The 27,994-nt window shown below is 38.8% G+C and overlaps 1 protein-coding gene and 1 long non-coding RNA gene across 2 annotated transcripts; both read left to right on the forward strand.

Moving 5' to 3' along the window:
- Positions 1-6,309: 6,309 nt before the first annotated feature.
- On the forward strand, positions 6,310-6,825 carry LOC122293660. Its single transcript, XM_043102178.1, has one exon. It carries the CDS (start codon positions 6,310-6,312, stop codon positions 6,823-6,825), a length of 516 nt encoding a protein of 171 aa, XP_042958112.1.
- Positions 6,826-18,454: 11,629 nt separating this feature from the next.
- On the forward strand, positions 18,455-25,974 carry LOC122293291. The gene is made up of 3 exons (XR_006237234.1): positions 18,455-18,929; positions 25,234-25,344; positions 25,439-25,974. It is a non-coding gene; the product is annotated as an uncharacterized LOC122293291 (long non-coding RNA).
- The last annotated feature ends 2,020 nt before the right edge of the window (positions 25,975-27,994 follow it).

The following is a 27,994-nucleotide window of genomic DNA, read 5'->3' on the forward strand; positions in this document are numbered from 1 at the left end:
AACCAAAATGATTTTATAAAAACAAATTTACACAAAATCGAAATAAATCACAAAACCATTTTAAACAATCGGATTCATCACTGATCACTCATCACACACATGCAAATTTAATCCTCCACAATATACAATTCACAATCTCATCCTCCATTTAATTCCATAAAAATTTAAAATTAAAAGAGAAAGAGAGAGAGAGAGAGAGAGAGAGAGAGAGATGAGAATTCGGACAGACTTACCTCTGGCGACAATGACGAGGACTCGAGGAGGCAGTTACGGTGGCGATAAGGGGCACAGATGACGGCGATAGGAGTCATGACGCGAGGTGAGGGGGAGCTGGGGGGCCCGACAGCTTCTCTTCGAGGGGGGGTGGGTTATGGGTATTGGGGGCTGGGGGGGTTAGGACAAAACTCAATAAAGCCAAAACGGTGACCAAAACGGCCTTAGGTGCTAAAACGAGGTTGTTTTGGTCACCAAAGGGTTTTTTTTAATAAATATATTATATAATTATATAATATAATATTATAATTATATATATGAAACTGGGGCAGGGCGGGATATTTACGGGGTGGGAGACCACCCCATACTGCCCTCGCCCCTACCTACGAGTCAAACTACAGGCTAGGTTCCCGCCACCCATTATGCAGGTGGGGTAGTAGCGGGGCAGCATGCATTGCCCATTGTGAAGCACTTCAAAAAAGAAGAGAGAAATAATTTATTTATAAATAAATTTTATAAAAATAAATTTATAAATTAATATAGTATATCATATTATAAATTTTTTTTTAGAAAAATAGATATGATGTATAATATCAAGTTATATCAACTGATTTTTTTATTATTTATTTTTTATGATCTCTATTGATTTAGCACTTCTATAATAAAACACTCACTTTTTTTTTTTAAATAGACTTCAATTCATTCATGAAGGAAGTTACAGCTGTGACTAATAAGTATGGGTAACAAACTCCGACTACAAGCCAACTACTCATCGGTTATAAGTTTTCCCGTACACAACTTTCATTGTGCCGGACAATGTCTAAACTTCAAAACTCTCTAATGACAAGACCATTCTGAGATGTGAGACTCTGTAAAACAAAAGGGTCAATCTCGACTTGTCTGCGAGAAAAACTCATTCCAACCCTCATCCTCCAAAGAAGGATAGGGACTCACATCTCTCCTCCTCCAAAGAAGAGAGGGACTCACAACCCTCATCCTCCAAAGAGGAGAGGGACTACTATTTCAATTTATTTTATTTAAACCTAACTGACATAGTAAAATAAAATAAAGCAACACTCACAAAACCCTAACGAAAACAATAAAATAAACACTATGGCGGCATGGCCCACCAACCAACAGGTTGTGAGTGCCTGACACAACAGGCTGTGAGTGCCTAACCCACGTCGTCTACCCACTCCCATTTTGACCGTGATTGCCTGACACAACACCCACGTTCTTCTGCGTTTAGCACCTGCCACTCACATCTACTCCCTCTCCGTTTGGCACTCTCCCAAAGCCCAACGCTCAGCCGCAGGGGTTGTTCTCCCCCTCAACTCACGCTAGCACCGATCACCACGCCCCAAGCTTGTCGGAAAGGTTTGCCCTGTGAGCTCCAAAATTGTAAAAATGTACTACCCCTTGTGCCGCACCAAAGTTGCAGAAAAACGTCATAACGACGCTGCCTTAAGGTGCTGCTTCCAGGGCTCACGACGGTTCATGAATCATGCATCACCTCAACCCCGATCGCCGGCTGTCTTCATGTGGTCCAGCCCATCCCAGAAATAGAAACAGAGCATTACCCATGCACATCAGCATGCATTCCTCTGTTTTCCTTGGCCAAAGACAGAGCATTTCATGACCAACACAGAGCCATCCACCCATGCATTCCGCCCAGTTTGAGCCTTCCAAAACATGCATCTGAGAGCGCCACCACCCATGGCCAACTCACTCCGAGGCCCTCCACCACCATCGAGCCGGATCGCCATGCCCATTCACGTGTTATATTTTGGTGACAAACTTGGAGTCAGCCAGCAAAACCCAGCCCCTCCACCCCCATCGTGCAAGACCTCCACGCCCCGCAGTGCATTTCTGTTTGGTGAGATAGCCAACCAAGAGCCTCTACCGTCATCGTGCAAGGACCCATGCCCAGTAGCATGTTTTTTTTTTAGGGGGAAAGCCTCAGATCCGTGCATGGTGATGGGCTTTCAAGCCTCCATAACCACAGCCACCATCGCCTTATTGACCCACACAAACACAAAAAAACAACCCAAAGTAGAGAGCTTGGAGAAAGCAAGAAAGAAAGGAAAAAGAGGAGGGAGGGAGGGAGGGAGGAGCCGAGGCTCCCACCTCCCTCGGCTTTGTTTATCTGTTGTGTTTTCTAGAGAGATGTAGGAGCCTCTCTCTCTAGATGTAGGAGAAAATAATGTGTATCAGTTAAGCAAAAATGCTTAATACAGTCGCCCAGCGTAAGTGCTGGGAGTCGCTGCCAACGTGGAAAATGAAACGCAGCGTTTTATTTGTATCAAAATGAACCATTCCATTTCATTTCCCTTCTTGCCTTCATCTTTTCACAGACAAATTTTCCTGTGCTATTTCTTTAGTGTCCTTCAAGCCTTCCTTCCAAACAGAGTACTGGTTTTCACAACTTTATCTTTGCAACTTCTAACCCACGTTTCGTCTTTGCATTTTCTTCTCTTCTAACTTGAATCCAAAGCCATGGAGGTATAGGAGAACCGATGGGAAAAAATGACAGTGCTCTAAAGACGTAACTCCTGATCAAAATTACTGTGAATGACATTGTCACCAAAGCCGTCTGCGTTCAAGAAAACTTATGGAATCACAAAAGCCACCGCCACCACTATTGCTTCTTTTTTGAAAAATTTTTATTCAAATTCCTAGCTCTTTGATTTTGGTGTCGTTGGTGAACAAGCCAGCCAACTTCTCTCATTTCTAGATCATTTTGATGCAAGATTTGTTTATGAGGAATTGCATGAGCTTTACCAACCTTTCTTCCCCAAACCCCAGCCTCTCTTTCCCAAAACCTCACCAATCTCGCCCTTCTCTTTAAATATGGTAAAAAACCCATCCAAGGCTCCCCATATTCGAGGTTGGTCTCTTTAAATCTCACTCTTATTTTTCAAATAATTCATCTTCCAGAAAACTCTTATTTACATTAATTTTTAATTTAATTTTGTTTGTTTGTTGATATTCTTCTTTAAATAATAGGGGCTTTGAATAATAGCAGCTCGAAGTGCTACTTGGGCGAGGAAGAAGACGAGTTTGGGATATCCACAGGTTTTGAGCAATGATTTTGTTGTGGGTTTGGAGGGGCTCGTCGGTCTGACATTCGAAGATTGCTTCTCCCATCACTGCTAGCAACCTTTGCTCTTTCCAATTGGGTGACCAACAATGCTGACTGACTTAGGAAATGTCAGAGTGTGAGATACTATTTGTCAGCTCGTTTTTTTTTTTATTAAAATATTTCAACTGACGTCAGTCGACTGCACTACCGTTGCACGTCGCGACTGTACCTAACAGAACTGAATTATGAAATTTTCCCTCATAACTAATATAAACGGACATAAATATCTGAATTTGTTGTCGTCCCTCTGTATCTTTAACTTTATTTTAACAAAGATTATTAAAAAATCACTTTATTGAGCAGTGCTATGTATATTGAAAAAATATTGAAAACTTATTAAATTTGTTTTTTTTAAATTTAATTTTTTCAATTATTTTTTTATATTCTTATATATATATTTTTAACGCAATACCACTTAAAAAATTTTACTTAATGATTAAATAAAAAAATAAAAATTCGGTAAAACAAATTCGAAAATTTACCATTTCTCTTTTTATTGACCTAGTAATTTATGCTTCATAGCTTACGTATATACGACGTTCCATTTGTATTTTTATGGCTAAGGCTGCACAGCTTTCGATCCTGGCAATGATGTGACAGGAAAAAGTTGTAAATAGAGAGAGAGAGAGAGGGCGCTTGTCATGTGGTAGGACACTGGGACCACAGAGGGGATGGTGTCACGTGGGAATGCCGAATGACGGTGCTTTTCGCGTGAAAGGTAATGCAGATTGTACGGACGGGGACACATTGCCACGTGATGGCCACGGTGCCTTTTGTCACTTGTTGCTAATTTTCATGCCACTCGTCCCCAAATTAAAATATGAATAACGATATATAAAAGTATCAAACTAAAAAAAGTGAATTTTATTATAAAAATTATGAATTTTTTTATAGGATTTATTTTTTCATAAATGAATTTTAGGATTTAGTACAATTTTTTCATAGTTTTATAAATAGTAAATGACACAATATATATATATATATATATATTGATGCCACTGTGGTAAATGTCGGGATCTACATTGCGTGTTAATAATATCTAATATATTAAGATTTAGATATTATATGTATCCATCTTCAAATTATAAAAAGTATTTCGAGCCGACAAATAAGATTAAAATTTATGTTATTTATGTATTACATTTAATATTGTAGAGAATTGCACTATCTTTCTTTGAATGGTAAAAAGTATTTAAATCAAATTTTTTTTTAGAGAATTGCAATTCATGACATATGATTTTACCTTAAATGGAGGAAATTATATTCTTTTTGCCGGTCATGCTTTTTTAAGGTCCACTCCAAAGTAATTGAGACAAGTAGTAAAAGGAAATCTATTTACTAATTAGTTATACAGCTTTGCCACATGCAGTTGCGAATGAGTATTTAAATTTCAATTTTGTACATTTTTATTATACTAATCAATTTTGTTTTTAGTAAACCAACGCCTCCAGGCGAGCAACAACACAAACACCTATAGGCAAGTAAGAATATAGATGCCTCTGGGCGGTCAACTATACAAATGCCTCCAGGCGAGCAACTGTACAAATGCGTCCAGGTGAGCAACCATACAAACATCTCTAGGCGAGCAAAAGGACAAATGCTTCTAGGCCAGCAATATGACCAACAACTATGGGCAAACATCCACAGATTCAAAACTAAGCTCTACACTCACACTCAATGCGGTTGAGTACATCTCCTGCCTATCTCTCCAAGCTAAGCCTCTCATCGCTCAGTATGAAAAAAAACAAAAAACTAGGGACTGTACAACAAACTAGGGATCGAACGGGATACCAGTGAACAAGTTTCTAAATTTATTTTGCAGATTATTGACTTGAAGATTCTCAAGACCTTCTAAGGCTTCACAGCTACCAGAATTGATTTTTTCTGCAGGTTACCTCAATTACGGTTGACTTGAAGACTCCCAAGACAACCAAAAGGCCGAGCTACCAAAGGTCGAGCCTCATGCACGGTGCAGCCAACTGATAGCTAACCAAAAGGAAGTGAAGACATCCACACGCACTAATTAGCATGGATCCTCGGTGGGGTAGGGAAAAATGAAAGCAAGCATATGCCCATGAGCTAGCGGGGTAAAAGACAGGTACAAAGAATGTAAAATATTTAATTTCCCACGTGATGCTCATGAAGGAAATTAGCGGGGTAACTGTAGAGGATATTTTAGTCCCCACAACTTTAGCTAAGAGATAAAATCAAGAAAAGATAAGACAGATTCACTCTCCTAAGAGGAAACAGACTCAAATTCCTAACAGGAGATAGACTCACACTTCTAGCAGGATATGGACTCACACTCCTAAAAGGAAAAGACTTCACAAGGCTAATCAAATTCCTATTACTCCAAGGAAATAACCTCTATAAATAGCCTACAAGAGGTGACAAATTCTCAACTTAACTTGATTTATTGCTCTTACTCTCATATTATATTTCTGACTTTGGCATCAGAGTTTCCACAGGGCAATCAGTGCTGCCCTTTCATTTGTTGCAGGTGATCCGTGTGGTAGGTGGCGGTGAAACACGTCCTTAACAGTGGCACCGTCTGTGGGATATATATTTCCTGCAACCAACGTGCTTTTCACATGCCTACTACTACGCGATCACAAACAACTAGAGACCGAGAAGGGAACACAACAGAGATGGAGGCGAGGTGGGTAGATATGGAAGAAAAACTGAAGAAGGTGACAGATCTAGTAGAGCAACTGCAAAAAGAAAACGAGGAGTTAAGGCGACAGCATGGTGCTGCACTGCTAGTCGATGGACAAACGAAAGAGGATGCCCATAGTGCAGGCGGGGTCGATACTGAGGAGTTGGAAAAGAAGAAATTGCACGACGAGCTAAAAAGTCTTGTTGACAAATATGAAGAGTTGGCGAGGAAGATGGGAGGATCTTCCTCGGTAGAATAGCTATTGAACCGTACAGACCTCCCTTACAATGATGAAATTATGGCAGTGCCCCTCCCGCCTAAATTCAAGGTTCCCCAGATTGACTTGTATGATGGGTCTAAAGACCCGGTGGAACACTTGGAGAACTTTAAGGCGCATATCACACTCCACGGCTTCTCTGAAGAAATCGCATGTCGAGCTTTTCCCTTGACCCTAAAGGGAACAACGCGAGGGTGGTTTAGAACCCTCCAACTTAGATCAATCAACAGCTTTGAGGAATTGGCTAAACAGTTCTTAATAAAATTTATGCCAAGTAGAAGGCGACGGTGCCCATCGGCATACCTTTTAACAGTCAAGCAAAGAGAAGAAGAGAATCTGAAGACATACCTCACTCGTTTTAATATAGAGAGGTTGACAACCAAAGATCAAGACGAGAAGATCACTCTGGCCGCCCTCCTAGGTGGGATCTGGCCACGCAACCCTTTTATGGCCAAGTTAGCCAGGAGGACCCCATCTACTTTGAGGGAGTTCAAGGACAGGGCAAATGATTTTGTAAATGTTGAAGATACACTGTAAGCCCTTGTAGAACCGAGAAGAGATAAGCAGAGGGCAAACCGTAAGACCAACCTAGGTGACAAGAAACTTACGTCAAATCATCAGGATAGAAGACAAGAAAGGCGACCAGAGCACAATAATAGATTGATGTACAACAATCTATATGTGCAAGAAAGGGAGGAGTCGGATAGAGAGTATCGCCAGTCTAGAGCAGGCAATCGTTATTGCAAATACCACTAGACGAGTTCACATTGGACAGAAGACTGCACGACCATGAAGAAAAGGATCACTGAACTGGCAGGCATAGGAGAGTTAGAGCAAATGGTCGCAGAACGCTCAAAGCCAAAGAGATGGTATGAATGAGAACACAGCCAGCAAAGAGAGGGCAGCCCAGGTAGGCGGCAAGATACTCGTGGTAGCAATAGAGATAGAGTGCTCTCAAATGATGATAGAGATAGGGCATCGAGCTGAAATCAAATGAAGTTTCTCGAGCAACGTCGGGACAAGAGAAACATATGGCAAGCAACCTTCTTGCACAGGGAATACAGAGCACTTGGAGAACCTTACCCATGATAACAAAGTTTTTATTTTCTATTTGATTTATTGTTTTATTGATGAGACTCTTTTTGCATATTTCTGGAACATCTGGAAAACATTAAAATTAACAATTCTATTTGTGTCCTAAATAAAGTGCCCCTTACAGATCAGTCTCGCTCTACCCATAGAAGCGGATGGCAGTCAAGTCTTCATGACATTGCAAAAGGGAAAGGTCAGGGACCACACAATCATTAAACACCAATGACGAGCAATCAACCTTGTGGTGCCATGTAAAAAGGCAGGAAAGGTCAGGGACTGCCCAACTTTTAAACACCAAAGGCGAGCCTTCAACCTTGCGGTGCCATGAAAAAAAGAGAGCATAGGTCCTCAGACCACGCTGACCCTAAACACCAAAGGCGAGCTATCAACCTCGCAGTGCCATGAAAAAAGGGCTTGTAGGTCCTTAGACCACGCGGACCCTAAACACCAAATGCGAGCTATCAACCTTGCGGTGCCATAAAAAAAAGGGCCTGTAGATCCTCAGACCACGCCGACCCTAAATACCAAAGGCGAGCTATCAACCTCGTGGTGCCATGAAAAATGGGTGTGTAGGTCCTCAGACCATACCGACCCTAAACACCAAATGCGAGCTATCAACCTCGTGGTGCCATGAAAAAAAACACGCGTAGGTCCTCAAACTGCACCGACCCTAAGCACCAAAGGCAAGCCTTAGCAGCTTGCGGTGCCATGAAAAAAAAGGCGAGAAAGGTTAGGGATTGCCCAACTATTAAATACCAATGGCGAGCTATCGGCCTCGCAGTGCCATGTACAAAGGAAACTCGTCGACACCCAAGTTAGTCTTCTCACTAGGAAGCCCATCACCACTAGAGCAAGGCTCAGGTATTTAAATTTCAACTTTGTACATTTTTATTATACTAACCAATTTTGGTTTTAGTAAATCAACGCCTCCAGGCGAGCAACAACACAAACACCTATAGGCAAGCAAGAATATAGATGCTTCTAGGCGGTCAACTATACAAACACCTGTAGGCGGTCAACTATACAAATGCCTCCAGGCGAGCAACTGTACAAACGCCTCCGGGCGAGTCATACAAACACCTCTAGGCGAGCAAAAGGACAAATGCCTCTAGGCGAGCAATACGACCAACAACTCTGGGCAAACATCCACAGATTCAAAACTGACCTCCACGCTCACACTCAATGCGGTCGAATACATATCCCGCCTATCTCTCCAAGCTGAGCCTCTCACTGCTCAACATGAAACAAATAAAAAACCAGGGACTGTCCAACAAACTAGGGATCGAACGGGATACCAGTGACCAAGTTTCTAAATTTATTTTTTAGATTATTGACTTGAAGATTCTCAAGACCTTATAAGGCTTCACAGTTACCAGACCTGCTTTTTTTGTAAGTTACCTCAATTACGGTTGACTTGAAGACTACTAAGACAACCAAAAGGCCGAGCTACCAAAGGTCGAGCCTCATGCACAGTGCAGCCAACTGATAGCTAACCAAAAGGAAGTGAAGACACCCACATGCACTAACTAGCATGGATCTTCAGTGGGGTAGGGAAAAATGAAAGCAAGCATACGCCCATGAGCTAGCGGGGTAAAAGACAGGTACAAAGAATGCAAGGTATTTAATTTTCCACGTGATGCTCACGAAGGAAATTAGTGGGATAACCGTAGGGGATATTTGAGTCCCCACAACTTTAGCTAAGAGATAAAATCAAGAAGAGATAAGATAGATCAACTCACTCTCCTAAGAGGAAACAGACTTAGATTCCTAACAGAAGATAGACTCCCACTTCTAGCAAGATATGGACTTACACTCCTAAAAAGAAAAGAATTCACAAGGTTAATCAGACTCCTATTATTCCAAGGAAATAACCTCTATAAATAGCCTACAAGAGGTAACAAATTCTCAACTTAACTTGATTTATTGCTCTTACTCTTATATTATATTTCTGACTTTGGCATCGGAGTTTTCACAGGGCAACCAATGCTGCCTCTTCATTTGTTGCAGGTGATCCGTGTGGTAGGTGGCGGTGAAACATGTCCTTAACAACCTAAATTAAACCCCAGACAAAAACATTTGAAGGAATCAAATTGAGAAAGAGAGGGAAGATGAGAGAAAGAAGATGAAAAGAAGAACTTGCAAATTAGAAGCTGCGAAGATGAATTTGTGACCATTGAGAAGTCAATCTAGTATGCACCCCGATCCACCATTGCATGCCCAAACACCTCAATAGGCCATTCTTGTTGCAAACTGTAGCAATGCAAGTGCCGCCATCTAGGCCAAAAGAGCAAGAGCACTCTTTGGGAAATTTGTACCAGTGTTAATCCTCCAGTGCCCATTTTGTCCTTCTATTATTTTTATTATTATTCTTTGATTTTGATTGTTGAAGGAGATGAATTTTGTTGAGCCAAAGATTCATTGTCATTTTTTTGTTAATGGAATTCTCAGCTGGCTAAAAGCTTTTTCATCTGGTTTTGCTACAGTCTGATTATTGTACTGTGGGAGGGAGGGAGGGCAGTCATGATGGAATGCATCGCTTTGATAGAAATAAAGTGCAGCTTTCATTTTCCACATTGGCAATCAACTTCCCAGTTGTTACACTGGGCGACTATATTCAACTTTTTTGTTAGATATATTTTTCTTGTTTATTTTCTATTCACTATTATGGATGTACATATGGGCAATGTGTTGTCGCCCCAAACTACCCTTATGGGCTTCAAACAACACCAATCAAGGCTCAAGTCACCACCATGGGTCGAGAACGACTTTTCCTCCTATTCCGACCAATGGGGAGATTTTAGGTATTAATAATTGGCACTATCTATGAGATTGATCTATTTTCTACACTAGAAGTGAGAGAATAATGACTTTTTAGCTTACGAAATAATCTCCAAATAAGCAAATAAACTTCCCCTCATACAAGTTTTCTCGACTTTCTGACTTTCTATCTCTCATTTTTAATAATATTGATGTTGGGAAGATAGAGGCAAGAACCCAGTACCCGGACGTTGACTATGCACTTAGAGTACGACTCAATTGTGCACGACATGCATAGTTTCATGTGTAGTGTGTGATGGCTACATGCCGGGCATGCACAATGCACGCAAAGCATGTCCCAACTGTGCAAGGCATGCACGGTTCGTAATGGGTGCATGGTGACGTGCACCCAAAAGGCTCAGGGTAGGTAGCCGTGAGCCTTGTGAAGGTGTCGACAGCCACCACGTGATTCATCAGTGTTTTCTATCCCCCATCATGTATGTCTACGACCACGAAGGCCATGCACAATATAGGTAGTGGCTACGCATCACTGTGCACCTAGGAGGCTCACGGTAGTTAGGCACAACCCTAAGGAAGGTGCTGACGACCACCATGTGGACTGCTGACATTTTCTATTGCTATTGTTATGGTGCTGAACCATGGAGGCAATGCACGCCGTGCACACTATGTGCAAACAATATGGCATTCCTCACAACCATGTGGCGCTCCTATTAATGCCATGGCATTATGAGGCTTGGAAACTACCCACAGGCTTGGTACTGCCCAAGACATGCACTCAGCCACCACGCAAGGCAGGCAACCTCCTGCTAATGCCATCCTATGCAGTGTTGGATTACACACATACGACATGCACCATGCATGAACCATACACGTAAAGGTGCATCCATTGTGCATGCGTAGCTTCCTAGGGGCAAACCGGACATTTCACATGGAGCAACCTCAGCCACAAGTTGTCCAACCAAGACGAAGTTGCTTGCCATCTTAAATTTGCTCATTGCAGTCCCTTTACTTGGACAAAAAGCATAGGAAAAATGAGAAGAATATGCAAACGACAAAAGTAAAAATATATATAGAAAAAAAAAATGCCAAATGGACAATCTCAATTGAGCAAAAAATTGGAAACAATGGCTAAATTACCCTAGTTTGTTTCTCTCAAAATTCTTGTTTGAATTTCATTTCTTCTTATAGAGTTGGTGCTTGGTGGTTGTTACCACAAAAACAAAAAACTCCTCGAGGTTCTACGGGAATACCAGTGTCGACACACCCCGAATTTTTATCATTGCCCAAGCAAGATTGCCCCCATGCCTCGCTTGTGCGCCAAACCATCACCATGCTTGAGCAAAATGACTTAGGTTTGCAAATCTTAAACTTGTGTTATCTAAATTGATTTATTTGGTTCTCAACATAGTCGAGATCCATATCCCACCTCAATGCAGTTGAGCATATCTCCCACCAAAGTAGCTAAGTTGATGCTCTATGCTCGCACAGGCGAACAATGAAAGGAATACTCTTCTAAGTGTCCTATCTTTCCTTGCCACTAGCAAGGTCAGGTCCATCTCCCGCCTGTTTATTTAAGCCAATACTATGTGCTTGTATTGGTGAACAATAGAGGGAACACCTCTACTAAGTGTCCCATCTCTCCTCGCCTCAACGTGGTTGAGCACATCTCATGCCTAGCATCTTCTTCAGCAAATGTCGAGTGTTAACACTCTTGCCACAAGTGACACCATTGGGTTACCTTTGGGGCTTAGCTTTGAGCTCCACAACCGATGGACTCGGCAACTACTTGGGATAAACCCAAGGGGTTGACGGGCTCCCTGACCATTTAGCGTAGGTTAATATAAACATGGTCGAATCCATCTCCCACAAACCTTCCCAATTTGAGCACCATAATTGCACCTAGCACTGTCGAGTCATATCCTGCCTAGCTTCCCAAGCTGAGCTCTATGCTTGCACTTAATGAAGTCGAGTCTATCTCTTGCTAGCTCTCCAAGCCGAGCTCCACGCTTGCACCTAGCTCAGTCGAGTCCATCTCCAGCCTAGCTCTTTAGGTCGAGCTACGTGCTCGCACCTAGCATGGTCGAGTACATCTCTAGCCTAGCTCCCCAAAAGGAACTCCATGCTCACACCTAATGCAATCGAGTCCATCTCTTGCCAGCCTCCCAAAGTTGAGTTTTGTGCTCGCACCTAGCACGTTTGAGTCATCTCCTCAAGCCAAACTTTGCACTCACACCTAGTGTAGTCGAGTCCATGTCCCATCAATCTCTCTTAGCCGAGCTCCACCCTCGCACCTAGTGTTGACGAGTTATCTCCTGCCTAGCTCCTAAGTTGAGGTCCGTGCTTAGAGTTCTTCGCTACTTAGCACAAACAAATAGAAAATTGGAGACAAGTTCCCAGAATTTATTTTTCTAGAGTGTTTCATAGACTACCTGTATTGTAGCTTGACTTGAAGTTTCTCAATACCTTCTTGTTGATCAAATTGACCTTAAGAATTGTGAGCATATTGGAGAGGATAAAAGTAGCAGGCTTATATATACTTGGCCTAACCCATCAAGGGGCCATCATCAAAAGGCAAGAGGGCAAATGGAGGAAGGAAAAGTGAGAAGTGATGGAAAAAGGAGAAAAATGAGAGAAAGAGTAGGAAGGGGGGGTTAGACAAACAATGGAGATGGTGAGGTGACAAAAGGGTGATATTCCCCACTCCCAAGGCCTCAATAAAAGGTGATCAAATGGATGAAGGAGGGAGAGTTAACTATGACACAAAGGGGGAGAGAGTTTCTTCAACCTCATGAGGTGAGACACAATTTATTATCTTCTCAGGGCTAAAGGGGTCCCAATCCCCTCTGTATTGTGAGATATGAGAGAATGTGAGAGACTATAAAATACTTCTATAATAGTGGATTTTCCATTTAAACAACCTGTAAACGTAAGCCCTGTGTCGAATCACATAAATCTGTGTGTCTTTCACTCTATTTATATCTTCTGCATTTATTTTGTATTCAATACTTTGAGTGTACATATGAGCACCATATCGCCGCCTCAAACTACCCTCATGGTTTTCAGACGACACTAATCGAGGCCCGAGTCCCCACTGTGAGCCGGGAATGACTCTTCCTCCCATTTTGGCATGTGGGAGGATTTTAGGCATTACCAATAGTGTTTCTAAATTCTTATATTTCCCATTTAAATGGTTGAAACCAATCCAACCCATTCCAGTCTGGTTTGATCCGATTTTTTTATATATTATATAATATATATAATAAAGCATATATTTTAGTATATAATAATATACTAACAATATGTTGTAGTATATTATGATATATATTATAATTGTATTATAGACTATAGTGATATATTATAATAAATAATATAGTGATATATTATAGTATATTATAATATATAGTAATATAGTGTTAGTATAATTACTAATACAATAGACTATAGTGACAATATATAGTTATTTATATAGGATTTTAAAATTTAATATTATATTAATTGGTAATTTATGCTCCAATTCGTTCTGATGTTAGAAAAAGGAAAACCAGAATAGGATTAATTCCAACCGGTTTTGTGAAAATTGGAATTGGTACCAGAACAAACCCATCAGCTCACCTTTTTTTTTTCCACCTCTAATTATGATTGACACAAGGTAAGACTCAACACTCAAAACCCACAATATCATCAATTGCATCATTCAAACTCATCATTTTAAATTTATAATATAAAAAAAAAAAAAACAATAAACCTAATGAAGAAGATATTTTATTTTCATCTAGAAATAGGTGATTTACATAAATATGCAAGGTCTAATCTTATAACATACTCAAAAACATTTACCTTGCATTCCTAGCATGGTTGTAAGAGCTAACCTACCTGAACAATATTTCTATTTATACAATAGCGCTGGCGCTACTCTTTCGTCGCAACACTGAAAGTCTTTTGCATTCTTGAAAATTCTGACTCAATGTAGGGGCAAACATTTAACAATCACAAAAGTGAGATTTTGGCTTTTATCCAATACTTTTTAAACTATGGGATAGTCAATTTTATCTCCAATGTCCATCTGACTCCAAACATGCTTGAATAGAAGACCTTTGATTTACCATCTAGTTGTGTAAAATGGTAGAGACTAGTGGGAACAAGCCATGTAGGTCCACTATAATTTTCCTTCGATCAAATCTTGCAGTTTGTCCCCTAGTGAGAATTTCCCATGTGGCACTAGACCATACCTCTGAGATTAGATGATATGGTCTGCAGTTTCGTAATCTTTTCAGCAGACTTACTCTAGATGTGAGTTCTCTTATGGAGTTGTGCCTTTGTGTACCACACATGTTGCCTTTGAGCACCTTAATGTTGTCTCGGAGAGCTTTGACGTCTATATCAGCCTTATCCTTGACAGTTGCTTGTCCTTATCCTGCAACCTGTCCTTTTCCAAAATAACCAGCCTCTTTAGCTCCTCGTTCTCGCCCTTGTACGGTAAGCACAATGTTTGCCCACTTGGTATAGGTGAAAAGTCCGTTATCACCTGGTACTGACCGTATCAGCCTGGCTTTTTACAATGTCCTACTTGTCTTTCTTCTTGGTTTAGTCAGTTGTCTATCCAATTGCCTCTTCTTCGCTAAGCCTTAGCTCATGGGATGATCTCTTTCCTTGCTTTGGCATAGTCCTCACAAGAACTATTAGACCCTTGAGAGGCAAATCCCTTTATATAGAAGCATTGTTCTCAGTAACTTCACCCGCATGCTCTCTCTCTCTCTCTCTCTCTCTCACACACACACACACACACTCACTCTCGCTCATCAGTTCTAAGGCACGAAGAGAATGTGAAACATTAACTTCGGAAGCTGAACTTGTACTCTCACATATTCGAACATTGGGTCATCTTCGAACCAATGGAAGGCAGACTGTCAACAATCTACTCACTAAGAACTTACTTTTAAGGTAGGTTTTTCCCCTTGACAATGCTTAACAATAATGGTTAATGACTGTGAACATGCCTTGTTATGATTTAGTATATTATTGCGTTGAGTTTGAGATTTCTTCACATGGATATTTTATCACTATGATTTACTGGTTATTTTGTTAGTAGAGGGATATTGTTATCTAAAGATGCTTACATTCTTATTGTAAAAGGAGTTTGTGGGTGTGTGAGTGAATCACAACCCCAAATCGAGATGACAATGCTCTCAATTCGAAGCCAATCGAGAGGCTAAAGCACGTTGTGGTCATGTATGGGGTGTGAAGCCAAGCATCAGTTGTTACGAAGTCATATGCATGGTCATTACCTGTAGTGTGGTGAAAAAAATGAGGGTGACTATGTGATAAGATATTGTCTATGTCGTGATACACTCCTATGCATTGTTCTTTCTAGTCTAATGTGATTCTAGCATATTTGTTTACCATGTATAGCAGATCAGATCCTCTTTTAAAGGAAACATATAGCTATATGTTTACTTTAAATATCTTTATTTGATTCATGTAAACTCTTATTTAAATCAATACAAAGCCTAAGTCAAGGTAGGTTGTTTTCTTTACATGGCATTAGAGACCCTGAGGTACCTGTTGTGGAGTCTTCTTCTACCTCAATGATCCAACCTGTGGATGATGCTTTTTCTTCCCTTTAACTCTCTCCAAAATCCATTCTACCTAACATCACCATTAAACTAGCCTCTAGCAACTACCTTATGTGGAAAGCACAGGTAGTTCCTTTTCTTCATGGCCATGGCCTCCTTGGTTATGTGGAAAATGAAGTGCCCTACCCTTTGGCTACCATTCTTGGAGAGATTGGTGAGCTACAACCTAGCCCAGCAAAAGCATGTTGGCTGTGCATTAACCAACTTGTTCTAGACTGGCTGAACTGTTCTTTGTTTGATGCATCTTTGTCTCAGGTGATTAGTAGCAAATCTTCCCACGATGTGCGGGTTGTCTTGGAAGATCTTTGTGGAACCCACACTAGAGAACACATCTAAGAATTGATGGGGGAACTTCAATCCCTTACCAAGTGTTCATCCTCTCTAGGGGATTATTAGCAAAAATTTGAATTGTTGGCTCTATCTCTTCGTGGTGCAAGCAAACCAATGGATGATGATGACTTCATCATTTCTTTGTTTAGAGGTCTAGGTTCTAAATTAGATCCCATTGTTGCAACCATCAACGCTCGTGATACTTTTCCTCCATTGAAAAGTGTCATTGGCAAACTTGATTTTGAACTTCGCATTGCTACTGGATGCATTGTGCCCTCCATTGTTGCATTATATACTAAATGTGGCAACCATGCCTTTGTTTCCCATGGGGGTCATGGACGCAGTTCTTCCAATCTTTCATCTTCTCAATCGTGTCCCAAATGCCACAAAATTCCTGCTCGACCCTAAAATTATTCTTCTCCAAGATGCACTCCATAGACCTCCACTCGAGGTGGATGAGGCTGTGGCAATACTCGTATCACTTGCATTAGATGTGGTGATTCTAACCACAAAGCTAATAGTTGCTATGCGCCAGATGAAGATGTTGACCAATATAAGGCATCTACTGCATTACAAGTTGGTGAGACTATGGATGAAACATGGTATCCCAATGCAACAGCTAACCATCACATGACATCTAATGCATCTAAGGCTCAAGGTACTCACCATACTCTGGTCAAGACTCAATCATGGTTGGTAATGTTGAGGGTTTTCCTAACACTGTAGTTGGTAATTTTCAAGTTCCTTCCACTAATGTCACTTTGAACAGTGTTCTTATTGTGCTTGCTATCAAGAAGAGTCCTACTATATGTTTCCTAGTTCACTAAAGATCATAAATGTTGCTTCTTATTTTACCCATGAGGATTTCTTACTAAGGATCTGAAGACACAAAAAGTGATGTTTAAAGGCAACATGGCAGATGGCTTGTACCCAATCAATCCACATTGGCTCTCCCATGCAACAGTCTATCTCATCTCTCATTGAGCTTCTAGTAATTTGTGGTATGCAAGACTCGGTTACCCACAAGCTATAATACTCAAACTTTTGTCTACATCTTTACCCTATTTTAATAAAAGTCTTGCATTTTTTGAAAGCTGTACTTTGGGTAAATCATCAAAGCTGCCATTTTCTCCTCGCTAAACATATGCTTCTACTTTTTAACATACTGTATATACTGATGTATGGGGTCCTGATTCAATTTCTTCCTAGGATGGTTTATGTTATTATTTGCTTATAATTGATGAAAACTCTCGCTTTATATAGTTCTTCCCAATGGCAAGATGTACTTACTATTTTTCCTTCATTTTTAAACTTCATGGAAAATCAATTTAATACTAAAGTTTTGTACAAAATGGTGGTGGAGAATTTCTTAATCATGTCCTTAAGAATCGAGTACTTTATTTCTAAGGGAATTATCCTTCGGTTATCTTGCCTTGGGATTTGAGGAAATGGTTTGGTTGAGAGATGCCATTGCCATATTGTTGAAACTGATTTGACCTTATTAGCTCAATCCTCTATTCCAACTTAGTAGTGGATTGCTGCATTTAGAACTTCATTTTATCTCATCAACTGCTTACCTACTCCAAGTTTGAAAGATAAGTCTCTTGAACCTGTTAATGACACTTCTCCTTATTACATATCCTTAAAGAATTTTGGATGTACATATTAACCCTATCTTACTTTGTTCGGAAGAGCTAAACTTGATTATAAATCAAAGAGCTGTGTTTTTCTCAAATACTCTTTTCTTCCCAAAGGCTATGAAAGCTTGGACATGACCATGAGCAAGATTTATATCTCTCACCATGTTAGATTTGATGTGCTAACATTTCCATTCTTTCAACTCAAGAACTTTGTCTCTATTGATTCCTCACCCTTTAAAGTCTAGCGCTTACCCAAAAACCTTCAAACTACTGTTGTTTAGTCTATTCTAGCACTTGTTACAAGTTCCCACCTCTATTTTGGACTCTTTACCTCCCTTGCCCCTTGTTGAGTCTCCTCTACCCTAGCAAATTGATGCTCCCAACCTGTCTTGTCCTCATCCAATAATTACAAGGAGCCAAGATGGTACTCAACACCTTAAGGTTTTATTCTCCCCTATGTATCCCATTCCAACCAATTTTGTTGTAGATCTTATCAAACATTCAGAACCTAAGACTTACAAGCAATGAAGGAAGAGATTCATGCTCTTCATGCCAATAACACTTGGTCTATGTGTAATGAATGGGACCAAGCCCAAACCCACAAACCAGACCAAGCCCTGGCCCATGTAGAACTCAACCAAGAAACACATGACATCGCTTTTGTTGGTAAGTTTCTTGTTGAATTTTCCTTCATCCCCGATGTAGCTCTTTCCTCCTCAGCAGTTTATTCCCACTTATTTCTCACCTCCACACATGCTCAAATAGTTTCTAATTGCTCCAAGAATTTCGCTTCACTTGGTCTCTATTCTCCCATCCGTTGAATTGCTTTGATCTTATTTCTCATAATTTCCCACAGATTCATTCTCCATCTCTCGAGTTCTCTTCCTCTCTCGCACAATGCTCATCTCCCTATAGGTATTCCTCTCTCCCTCTCTTATTTTTAGTTTTGCTAAACATGAATCTTATTCCCACCTTTCTTCAACTTCTTAACCGCATTTCTTTTTCTTCACTTTTAGAAATTTCACTCTCATCAGACCCTCTTTCTCTCATCCTCTTGGTCATTTTTCTCAATTGCATTTCATCTTTTCCAGTCATCCTCTGTTGCTCTCTGCCTCTCTCGAAGTGCTTTGTTTTTGTGCTATTGGGATGCGTCTTCCACTCCACTATAGTAAGCAAAGATCTCTCCTTCTCTAAATTCGATTATTTTGTTATCTCTTATTGGTCGACGTTTCTACCCCAAAATTTAGTAACTTTACTTTTTTCTTTTTTCTTTTTTTATTTTATGGGCTTTTTGATTGATAATCACAGGGTAGCTCTAGTCCTAGGTAGCACCATTTTTTTTTTTTTACTCAAATCAACAGTTCATCCCTTTGGAGATTGTGAAAGGTAATAAAAAACACTACTCATGAAGCTATACTCTATTTCGGGAAACTCCATTTATTCTTATGGAATTATATTGGTGAAAGAATTGATATGGAAGTTTGGGAGGTGATGTTAAGAGTTGGAGGTATGGGTGCTGGAAATTTCTAAGAATGAAGTTTTATGTCTGTTTTGAATTATTTATTAGCTATATTGATATATGTGGAAATTGTAGGGTTGTACTGGCGATATGGATAAAATAATGTGGCTGTCTGGGGAAAATCATGGACTATTTTGGGGGTTACTCTTGAGTTGTGTCTACTTTTGGGATGGTTTATTTGAATGTTTTGTGTGAAGAGGTGCGTTGGTTTGGTTGTGTAGGTGTGCTGTGTGTTGTGACATTAATGGGGTTGATATAATGATATTTTGAGTTTGACATTGTTTATGGAGAATGTATAAGTCATTATTGAAATTATAAAAGGGTATTTGAGGTTGAAGTAAGGGTTTTTCGGGTTAATAAGTGGTTGTTTGAGTTGTGTTTATTTGCTGAATATAGCTTGGGATTATGGTTTTTAATTATTTAGATTGGGTTTGTGCTGTTGGTCATTAACGCTTAGTGTATATATATATATTTTTTTATGAATAGGTGGTGAGACTAATATAAGTTAGACTCAATAATTTGACAATACACTACGAGAGTTAGGTAAGCAGGGTTCCTATGCTAGATTTGCATAAAAAAAAATGAATTGAGATTGGTTTGTAAAAAATGTGTATGTTATGTTTTAAAAAGAAAATGTGAAAACAACATTAGTTATATGTTCTGCATTCACTCATGAAATCTATATGAAAGAAAAAATGCTTTTTGACATGAAAATTATAGACATGAGCCATATTTGACATATTCTAAAATGTGAAAAAGAGCGAATATGATATTTGATTTTTTTGTTCATGTGATATGAAATGTTTTGGATCTGTTATTGATCATTTGAAAATGATATGATTATGTTCTGCATGTGATTTGAAATGAATATGAAAAACCTTTAGTATACTTATCAGTTTTTATTCTGATTCTAAATATGGTAATGATATGATGATACTAGTTCACGTGACATGGTTGGTACCAACATGATATGATATGATATGAGTGCACCCACTTTGGAAGCAAAGTGGTCTTTTATCTGTTCTTTCCTGTGTGCACACTCGGGGCTCCGAGATGGAAAAATAGAAAGTTTCACAATATGATACTACCTAGTTTGGCCATCGGGGATAGTACAACTCTACCACGGGAGTTAAAAATGGTATATGATATGATAAGATGAGAATGTTCAGTTATCTTATGCCAAAGTATTTTTGAATATGAACAGTTGTTTTATTCTGAGTATGAAAAAATTGAAACGTCGCTCTGTTTTTCTTTCTTGATAAGATGTTTTGAGATCTGCATATGAAAATGAAATGTTTTTGTTTCTGCATATGAAAGCTTATGAAAAGGCTCATATTGTACACACTAGTATATGTGTTTTGCTTACTGAATTGTTGATAACTCACCCCCTTATCTTCAAATATTTTTTAGATGAGGTTGACGGTTCAGCTGAGGAATAGAAATTGTGAGTAAGGCTAAGCTGAGGATAGGGTGTTTGGGTACCATAGGGTACTGTTAATAGAAGGACAACATGTTGTCCCTAGATATGTTATTGTTTTTGGGTTTAGTAAGACTTAAGGACTTTTCAGTTTATTTTGTTGGGACTAATGGAAAATTGTGGACCATTTAATTTATGTAATTCGTAGTAATGATTGTAGGCACATCATTATGCATTAATTTGAAAAATATGATATTGTTTATTGTTTTCGAGGTCTTTGAAAATTTTAGATTTGTTGGGAGGCATATTTATAAGTGACAGGTAGTAATTCTCTAACCCATCCGGGTATAGGGCATTACACTTTGGTGCTTCACGAACCTAATATGAATTTGGTTAGTAGTAAGTGGGTGTTTAAGCTCAAGACTGGTGTGGATGGGACTATCTCACCTTGTAGCTCGTGGCTTCACCCAAGTTCATGGTTTTGACTATGATGAAACCTTTAGTCCAATTGTCAAACCAGGGACCACTTGTTTAATACTCACATTGGCTTTATCACAGAGCTAGCCTATCAAGCAATCTTTTGGACCTTGATTTCGCCTGTGGCCACGAGTTAGGAATACATTCTATTAGGTTGTAGCACTGAGTGCACTACCAGTACTACTTACCCGGTATTGCAATCTGCTTATTCATTCATTAGGAACCCATTCATTCATTCATGTGGCCGTTGTATATTTTCATACATTAAAGTATTCAGTCCTTTCGCTCATCAGTCCTTTCTTTTGGTCCGTTCAGTCCTTTTCATTTATTCTTTTCAATCCATTCAGTTCTTAAGCATCATTTAAAAGCATAGGCATAAACCTCGATGTTTAAAAGTAGTATTTGAAATCATGACATAAGCATCGCTTAAAACATCAGTTCATGGCATCATTAAACATCATCAGTTCATGACATCATTTAAAACATCAGTTCATATGGGCATTTTAAAACACTTTCTTCATGCCCTTTAAAGCATAAGATGTAAGCATCAATATTTCTTTTCATTTCTTTTTATGAAAATAAAGACAATAGATACTACTTATGGTCATCCATCGCATGCATACACTTACATACTTGGGGTGCATAAAAAGGGGCTGCCAAGGAGGGCCATTACATAGGTATACTTGAAAACTTATAATTAGCATTCTTTCGTAAAGCATCATCCGTGTTATTTTTTAAAGCATTGTAAAGAAAAAAAATTTCATTTTCATTTTCATTTATTTAGAAAACTCTAGAAGAGTATGAATATAATACTTACCTGGACTCCATGCCATACTCATTTCATGCAATCCATTCATGTGCATTATCAGATGGCAACCTACATGCATACACATAACCTTAACGCCATCCTCTACCTAGTACATAAATAACTAAACTAGAAATAGAACTACATTTCGCTTGGAACACTCTCCTTCTATCCCATGTTTTTACGTGCCATTTACTACGCTAAAACCTTTGAGATCCATTTACAGTAACTACCTCCGTCTTCAACGTCTTCCTTATCACGTTTCCTCTTTCTGGGATCCACTTGGGCCACCTTTTCCAACTTCAGCGTTCTACTTCGAGGTCATATCATTTGAATTGAACCTCCATGATTCAACTTAGAGTTAAGACGTTAAGACTTTCGTCTTACTTTCCGATTAACTACATTCCGATGCGTGACTCAAGCTGACTAAGTCATGCATCCCAATCCTAGATAACGTACCCATTGTTACTTTCATGCATCCTAGTCTATACTAAATCCTCATTCCCATCCATACATGCTACATGAATTTAAGCCAACTTTGAGGCTTATACATCGTGCAACCATGCTTAGGATAGATTACCCATTATATGTGGTAAATCCGTCTAGTACATGTGTCTGACTAGATGCATATGTACCTTACCCCCTTATCACATAAGATCAACTTATAATCCATTGAACACCTGCTTGTATAAACAAGCTCCATACTCCGATACCAACTTCTATTCAAACCCGGTCAGCAGGATCTTCCTACTTCCTAGCCCTTTACCAATTCATCCCAACACCTATAAAACAAGACCCATTCATTCTACACCTTGGCCTCATCATGTAGCTATAGACTAACCTCAAGCTACATGGTGACATCTGTCACTATGACCAGGTCACATTACAACTACCCGGGACACTTTTTCACAATTCCCAACACTACACAACACACTCTATGCTCCTCAAATACACCATCCAAACTGTCGTGACACACCATCCAGTGCATCATGACATTGCACAAAGAATACTCCATGTGAACTCTCTTCCATCCACACTAGGCCATATACCATTAAGATGCACGCCACATGGTGCATTGCTACACTACATAGAGTATGCACCATGTGTAATCCCTTCACACTACGCCACATCACATTATTACTTCAGCCAACACTTTGCAGCACAGTCCACAATACTTCACAGCACACTATACAACAACGCCCAACACTTCACCAAACAGCGACCTCCATAATTAACCAATTAACATTTAACGTAAATAACAAGGGAGAGAGGATTATACCATCGTCATGATTAATCAGTGCGTTACTTGTTGTTCGACATGATCGACGCATCGGAAGGGTCGTACACGGCAGTTAAACCGTGTACGGTGGTTGTTTGGGCTATTGAAGGTGGCTACAAGTGTGGATCTGAGCGGGAAAGGGTTTGGTCGTGTTCCTAAAGTGTTGGCCTCGTGGTGGTGCCGAGGTGGCACACGGTGAAGGCACGATGGTGTTGGTGGTGGTAGAGGTCATGCATGGCCCAACAAAGAAATGGAGAGGGAGAGCTAAGGGAGCTTGGCTGGGCGTGGAGGAGTTTGAGAGAGGTGCAGTGGAGCTATGGTGGCCCAAAAAGGCTGTGAGTGGCTAAAGGTTAGCAGATCTAAGTCGTGAGGTGCAACCCGTGTGAGATAGAGGGAGGCTATGTGAGGGATGGATCGGAGCTATGGGTGGTTGGGTTCAGTGAAGGAAAGGGCCACCGATGAGGTGGTGGTGGTATGGTGGCCTAAGCAGCAGTGACGGTTCAAGGTGGAAAACTCATGGGTTTCATGTGTGTGTGCATGAGGTGATCCAATGGAGAGGGGGAGAGTTCTGGTGAAGGGAGGCCATGGGAGTGGTTGCCGGTGAGAGGAGGTGGTCATGGTGGTCAATGGTGGCATGGGTAGTTGTGTACAGCAGTGCAAGGGGAGAGAAATGGGTTTGAAACCCATTTCGGTTGGGCTACCACAGGAGGAGAGAGTGGGCTAGTGGCGTGAGGGAGAGACGCTGATGGTGGCAGTGAGGTTGGGTGGTGAGTAGCGATGCCAAGCTGAGCTTGGAGGAAGAATCGGGTGAGGGAGGGGCATTTCGTCGAGCTGGGAGAAGGGAAATGAGAGAGAAGAGAAAGGAAAAAGTGAGGGGGAAATGGCTAAGGGCTTAGGTATTTAATCCAAGTCCTTTATCTTGGGATTTTCAAAACGATCTAACAATGAGTTTTAAACACTAATTTAAAAATGCGTAAACATTTATTTAACTTAAAACACTAAGAGGAATCAAGATAGAATATTCTAAACTAAATTTTGGTTTATAAAATAACATCTCCATCATTTATTAAATGATGAAGTGTTGCTAATTATTTTTAACAGAACAAAACCATTTAATTAATTTAGAGCTTTCAACGTAAATTTAAATCTCATAATAGTTTTAATTAAGTAAAATGATTTTCTGCAATTACAATATTTTTTGAGCTCTTCAAAAATATTATAATTGTTTTATTTAAAATCAGGCTTGGTTCGATAACACTGAAAATATTCCATATAAATATTTCTAAAACATTTAAAATATTCAAATGCTTTAAAACATTGGGCTTGCTTTAAAAATTACTCGGTATCTTTAAAAGCACGTCATCGAGGCTCGACACGTAGAACGAGGCTCATAAAGAGAAAGAAGGAGTGGGATGTTACAATATATGATCTGTTTGTTTAAATATAATTGGTGGGATGCGTCAAATCCTAGGTTGGGAATGCATAACGATGAATATTTTGTGAGTGTCAATACATTTCGCACAGAGTATGAGGACAATCATTTCATTCTCGCTTGCCAAGCGAATCAAGTTTTTTATTTAGATGATCTAGAGTACAGAAACCCATGGCGGGTAGTGGAGAAGTTTGCACCAAAAAATGTATATGATTACATTCCAAAGGTAGTTAAACCACATGAAGAAGTTGATAGTCCATCGAATGAAGAAGCATATCTAGAAAATGAATCAGGTATCAATTTATTTGTTGATCTAAACCAATACGACATAGTCCCATTGTGTAGAGAAGACGTTCAACCCGAAGTAATTGTGGGTGAAATTTCAGAAGAACATAAATCAATTGAAGTGTCTAGTGACGATCAGGGCAACTAGTACAGCAAAATTGATAGTGAATGAATTTCAAATAGATATTTGTGTAACTATCATTCTTATAAATATCGGTAATGATTGTTTGAATAATAATTTATTGCAATATCAAACAGATATACCTCCTAAACATAAAGCAACACGTGCGCCATCCATATCCATTATCGACTCCCCATGTGGTTCACTTGTCATCAATAGTGAGCTAATATCGCCAGATCCAGAATAAGGTATTTTATCAAATTAATGCTTGATTTAAGTAATCTATATTTTTAAATTAAAATAATTTAATTAAAATATGTGCTTTAATTTCTGTATATATAGCTGATGTAAGTCAGCGTCGAAGTCGACACACTACGAAGGGTGTCTGCATAGAGAAAGTAAGGAAAGTGGTATCCTTACTTGCATTGATGGCAACATTCTCCTGGGCTAAAGTTTCCCAAGATGTGAAAGACCATATGAAACAATGTTGCCTGGTAATGAGCTATATCCCAAGAAACTAAGTATAATATGTTGATTTAAAATTAGTTTGTATTTATACTAATTGTTTATAATTTACGAAAGAAGGAGTTTGAATTTAATTTTGGTCGGTGAGAGGATCGACTAACAGTTGAGGAGCTGATGTTGAATGCATTCTGGAGGTAAAAAAGTCAATGACATGTACACTATCATAAGTTTAGTACTACGATAGAGGTGCATCAAAATCCATTCAAGCAATGCCACCAAATGAATGGGAGAAAGTTTGTGATATGTTTGAAGATCCTGGTTATTATGTAATTTCGCTGCTATCTTTTTTTAATAGTATATGATAGATGTATTAAACATATAGTTATAATATTTTTTTTAGCAATTGAGTACTATGAATAAAGCAAATAGATCAAATTTAATGATACATCATCATGCAGGTTCTCGATCTTTTCATTGTTTGTTTAAAAAAATAGTCATTTATTCTAGTTCCCATTAAATATTAACATATATACTTTTCTCATATAAGTTATAATATAGATTTTCCTTTTACAGCAAAAAGATAGTCATGCTGACTATAATCTAACCCAATTGTTTGCTAAAACACATAAAAATCATGATGCTGCTTGGATCAATCCCAGAGTAGAGGCAAATTGTATAAGTTAAAGTTTATTTAATTCAAGTCTAATACAATATTTTTGTTTCTTTTACTAACTTTAATTTTTTTTTTTTATAAAATAAGATGATATCTTTTAAGGAAACTGCTGCAGATCCATCTAATAAATCATCTGTCAATGATGCTCATTTGTCATGTTCTTGGATCATGTTTGGAATATTTGAAGGGTTTAGGACGTTGTGTGAAATCATCGTCAACATCATCATCCTCTTCTAAATCCAGATTGAATGATGACAAGACTAAGGAATTAAATGAAACAACACTTGAAATAGAATGATTGAGGTCCGAGGAAAAAGAGTTGCTGACTCAATTAGATTAAGTAGCGGATTTAGAGGCGAGATTAGAAAAGAACATGCAGAAGAGGCTGAAGTTGAATAACCAAAAATGTTTTAACAGTAGCAGTCCATGATGTCCCAAAACTCTATGCCACCACCGCAATTTTAAATTTTTTTTTTCTTTAATTGTATTTCTATTATGATATTCCAAAACATTTGAACAATTGTGATGTTTGAATTACAGCTTGTGTAATATTAGTATGATATTTTTAAATATATTCTGTTATGTATGATTTATACCATTGGAATGGTCACTAACTTTTTCAAATGGTAAATTACCATTTATAAATCCATTAGAGCAAAAAAAATACCCATTTGAACAAAAACTAACCCATTTGAATGACAATCGAGAAATACGCAATGTATGGTCGTTCGAACCATAAAATATTTGTTCAAACAGAATTAATATGCAAAAGCCCATTCGAACGAACAAAACTTTTGAAAGTAAAAAGTCTATTTGAACGAACATAATTTATGTTCAAACACAAGTCAATTGAAAATTTTATTCGTTTGAAGGCATAAAATCTGTTCGAACACTCAGTTCATTCAAATAGGATCAAACATGGCCATTAGTTTGAATCAAGATTTTTTATAGTTTTAATGGTACGTGTCGGTTTGAACTGATAGGGTTCTATTCAAACAGTTGTTTGAGACGAAAATGATTCATCTAAAAAAAAAAAAAAACCCATTTGAACGGTTTCGACTGGTTCCGCATCCAATTTTGTCCCTAAAAATTATTTTTTGAGACGGAAATCCAAAAACCTTTCTAGAAAGGCTTTTCAAGACAAAAAAGTTTTTTGTCTCCAAAAACATTTTAGGATGAAAATTGGGTTTTTTTGAGATAAAATGATTTATCTCAAAAAACCCAATCTCTTGCCGTGAAGTATTCTTGAATATCAAAGAAAAATAACATTTTTGGTAAATGTGATGAAAGCGAAATATCTTGATAAAGGGAAGCTAGCTATTGAGACTAGGATTACTCAATTTGCTCTTCATTTCACGTATATTTAAGAGTCTTTGGAAGCATTAAAATGACTTGAAAAGGAAAAAGTTTTTAATTGATTCGTAAGTGAACTGAATGTTAATTAACAAGTTCAAACGAAGGGAAATGGAAGGTGCTACCTTAGACATGATAAAATTCTAGATCGAGAAAGATTTTATCTTAAACTCAATTGAACTACCTGTGAAAGTCTTTAAAAGTGTTAATGGTGAAGGGTTTATTAAATACCAATTATTTTAACATAGATAAAAGAAGTGAATGATGATGTAAGGCACAAAACATGCAATCATCCTTTCGATTCTAGAGTACCATCGTTCACAGAAGGTGGGAATGCCAATTCCATCTCCCACTTAATAAAAATAGAAATTGGACTAAAATAATCTGAAAATTTGAAGTGCATATAT

The sequence above is a fragment of the Carya illinoinensis genome, chromosome 14 (assembly GCF_018687715.1).
Source record: "Carya illinoinensis cultivar Pawnee chromosome 14, C.illinoinensisPawnee_v1, whole genome shotgun sequence".
NCBI classification, from domain to species: domain Eukaryota; kingdom Viridiplantae; phylum Streptophyta; class Magnoliopsida; order Fagales; family Juglandaceae; genus Carya; species Carya illinoinensis.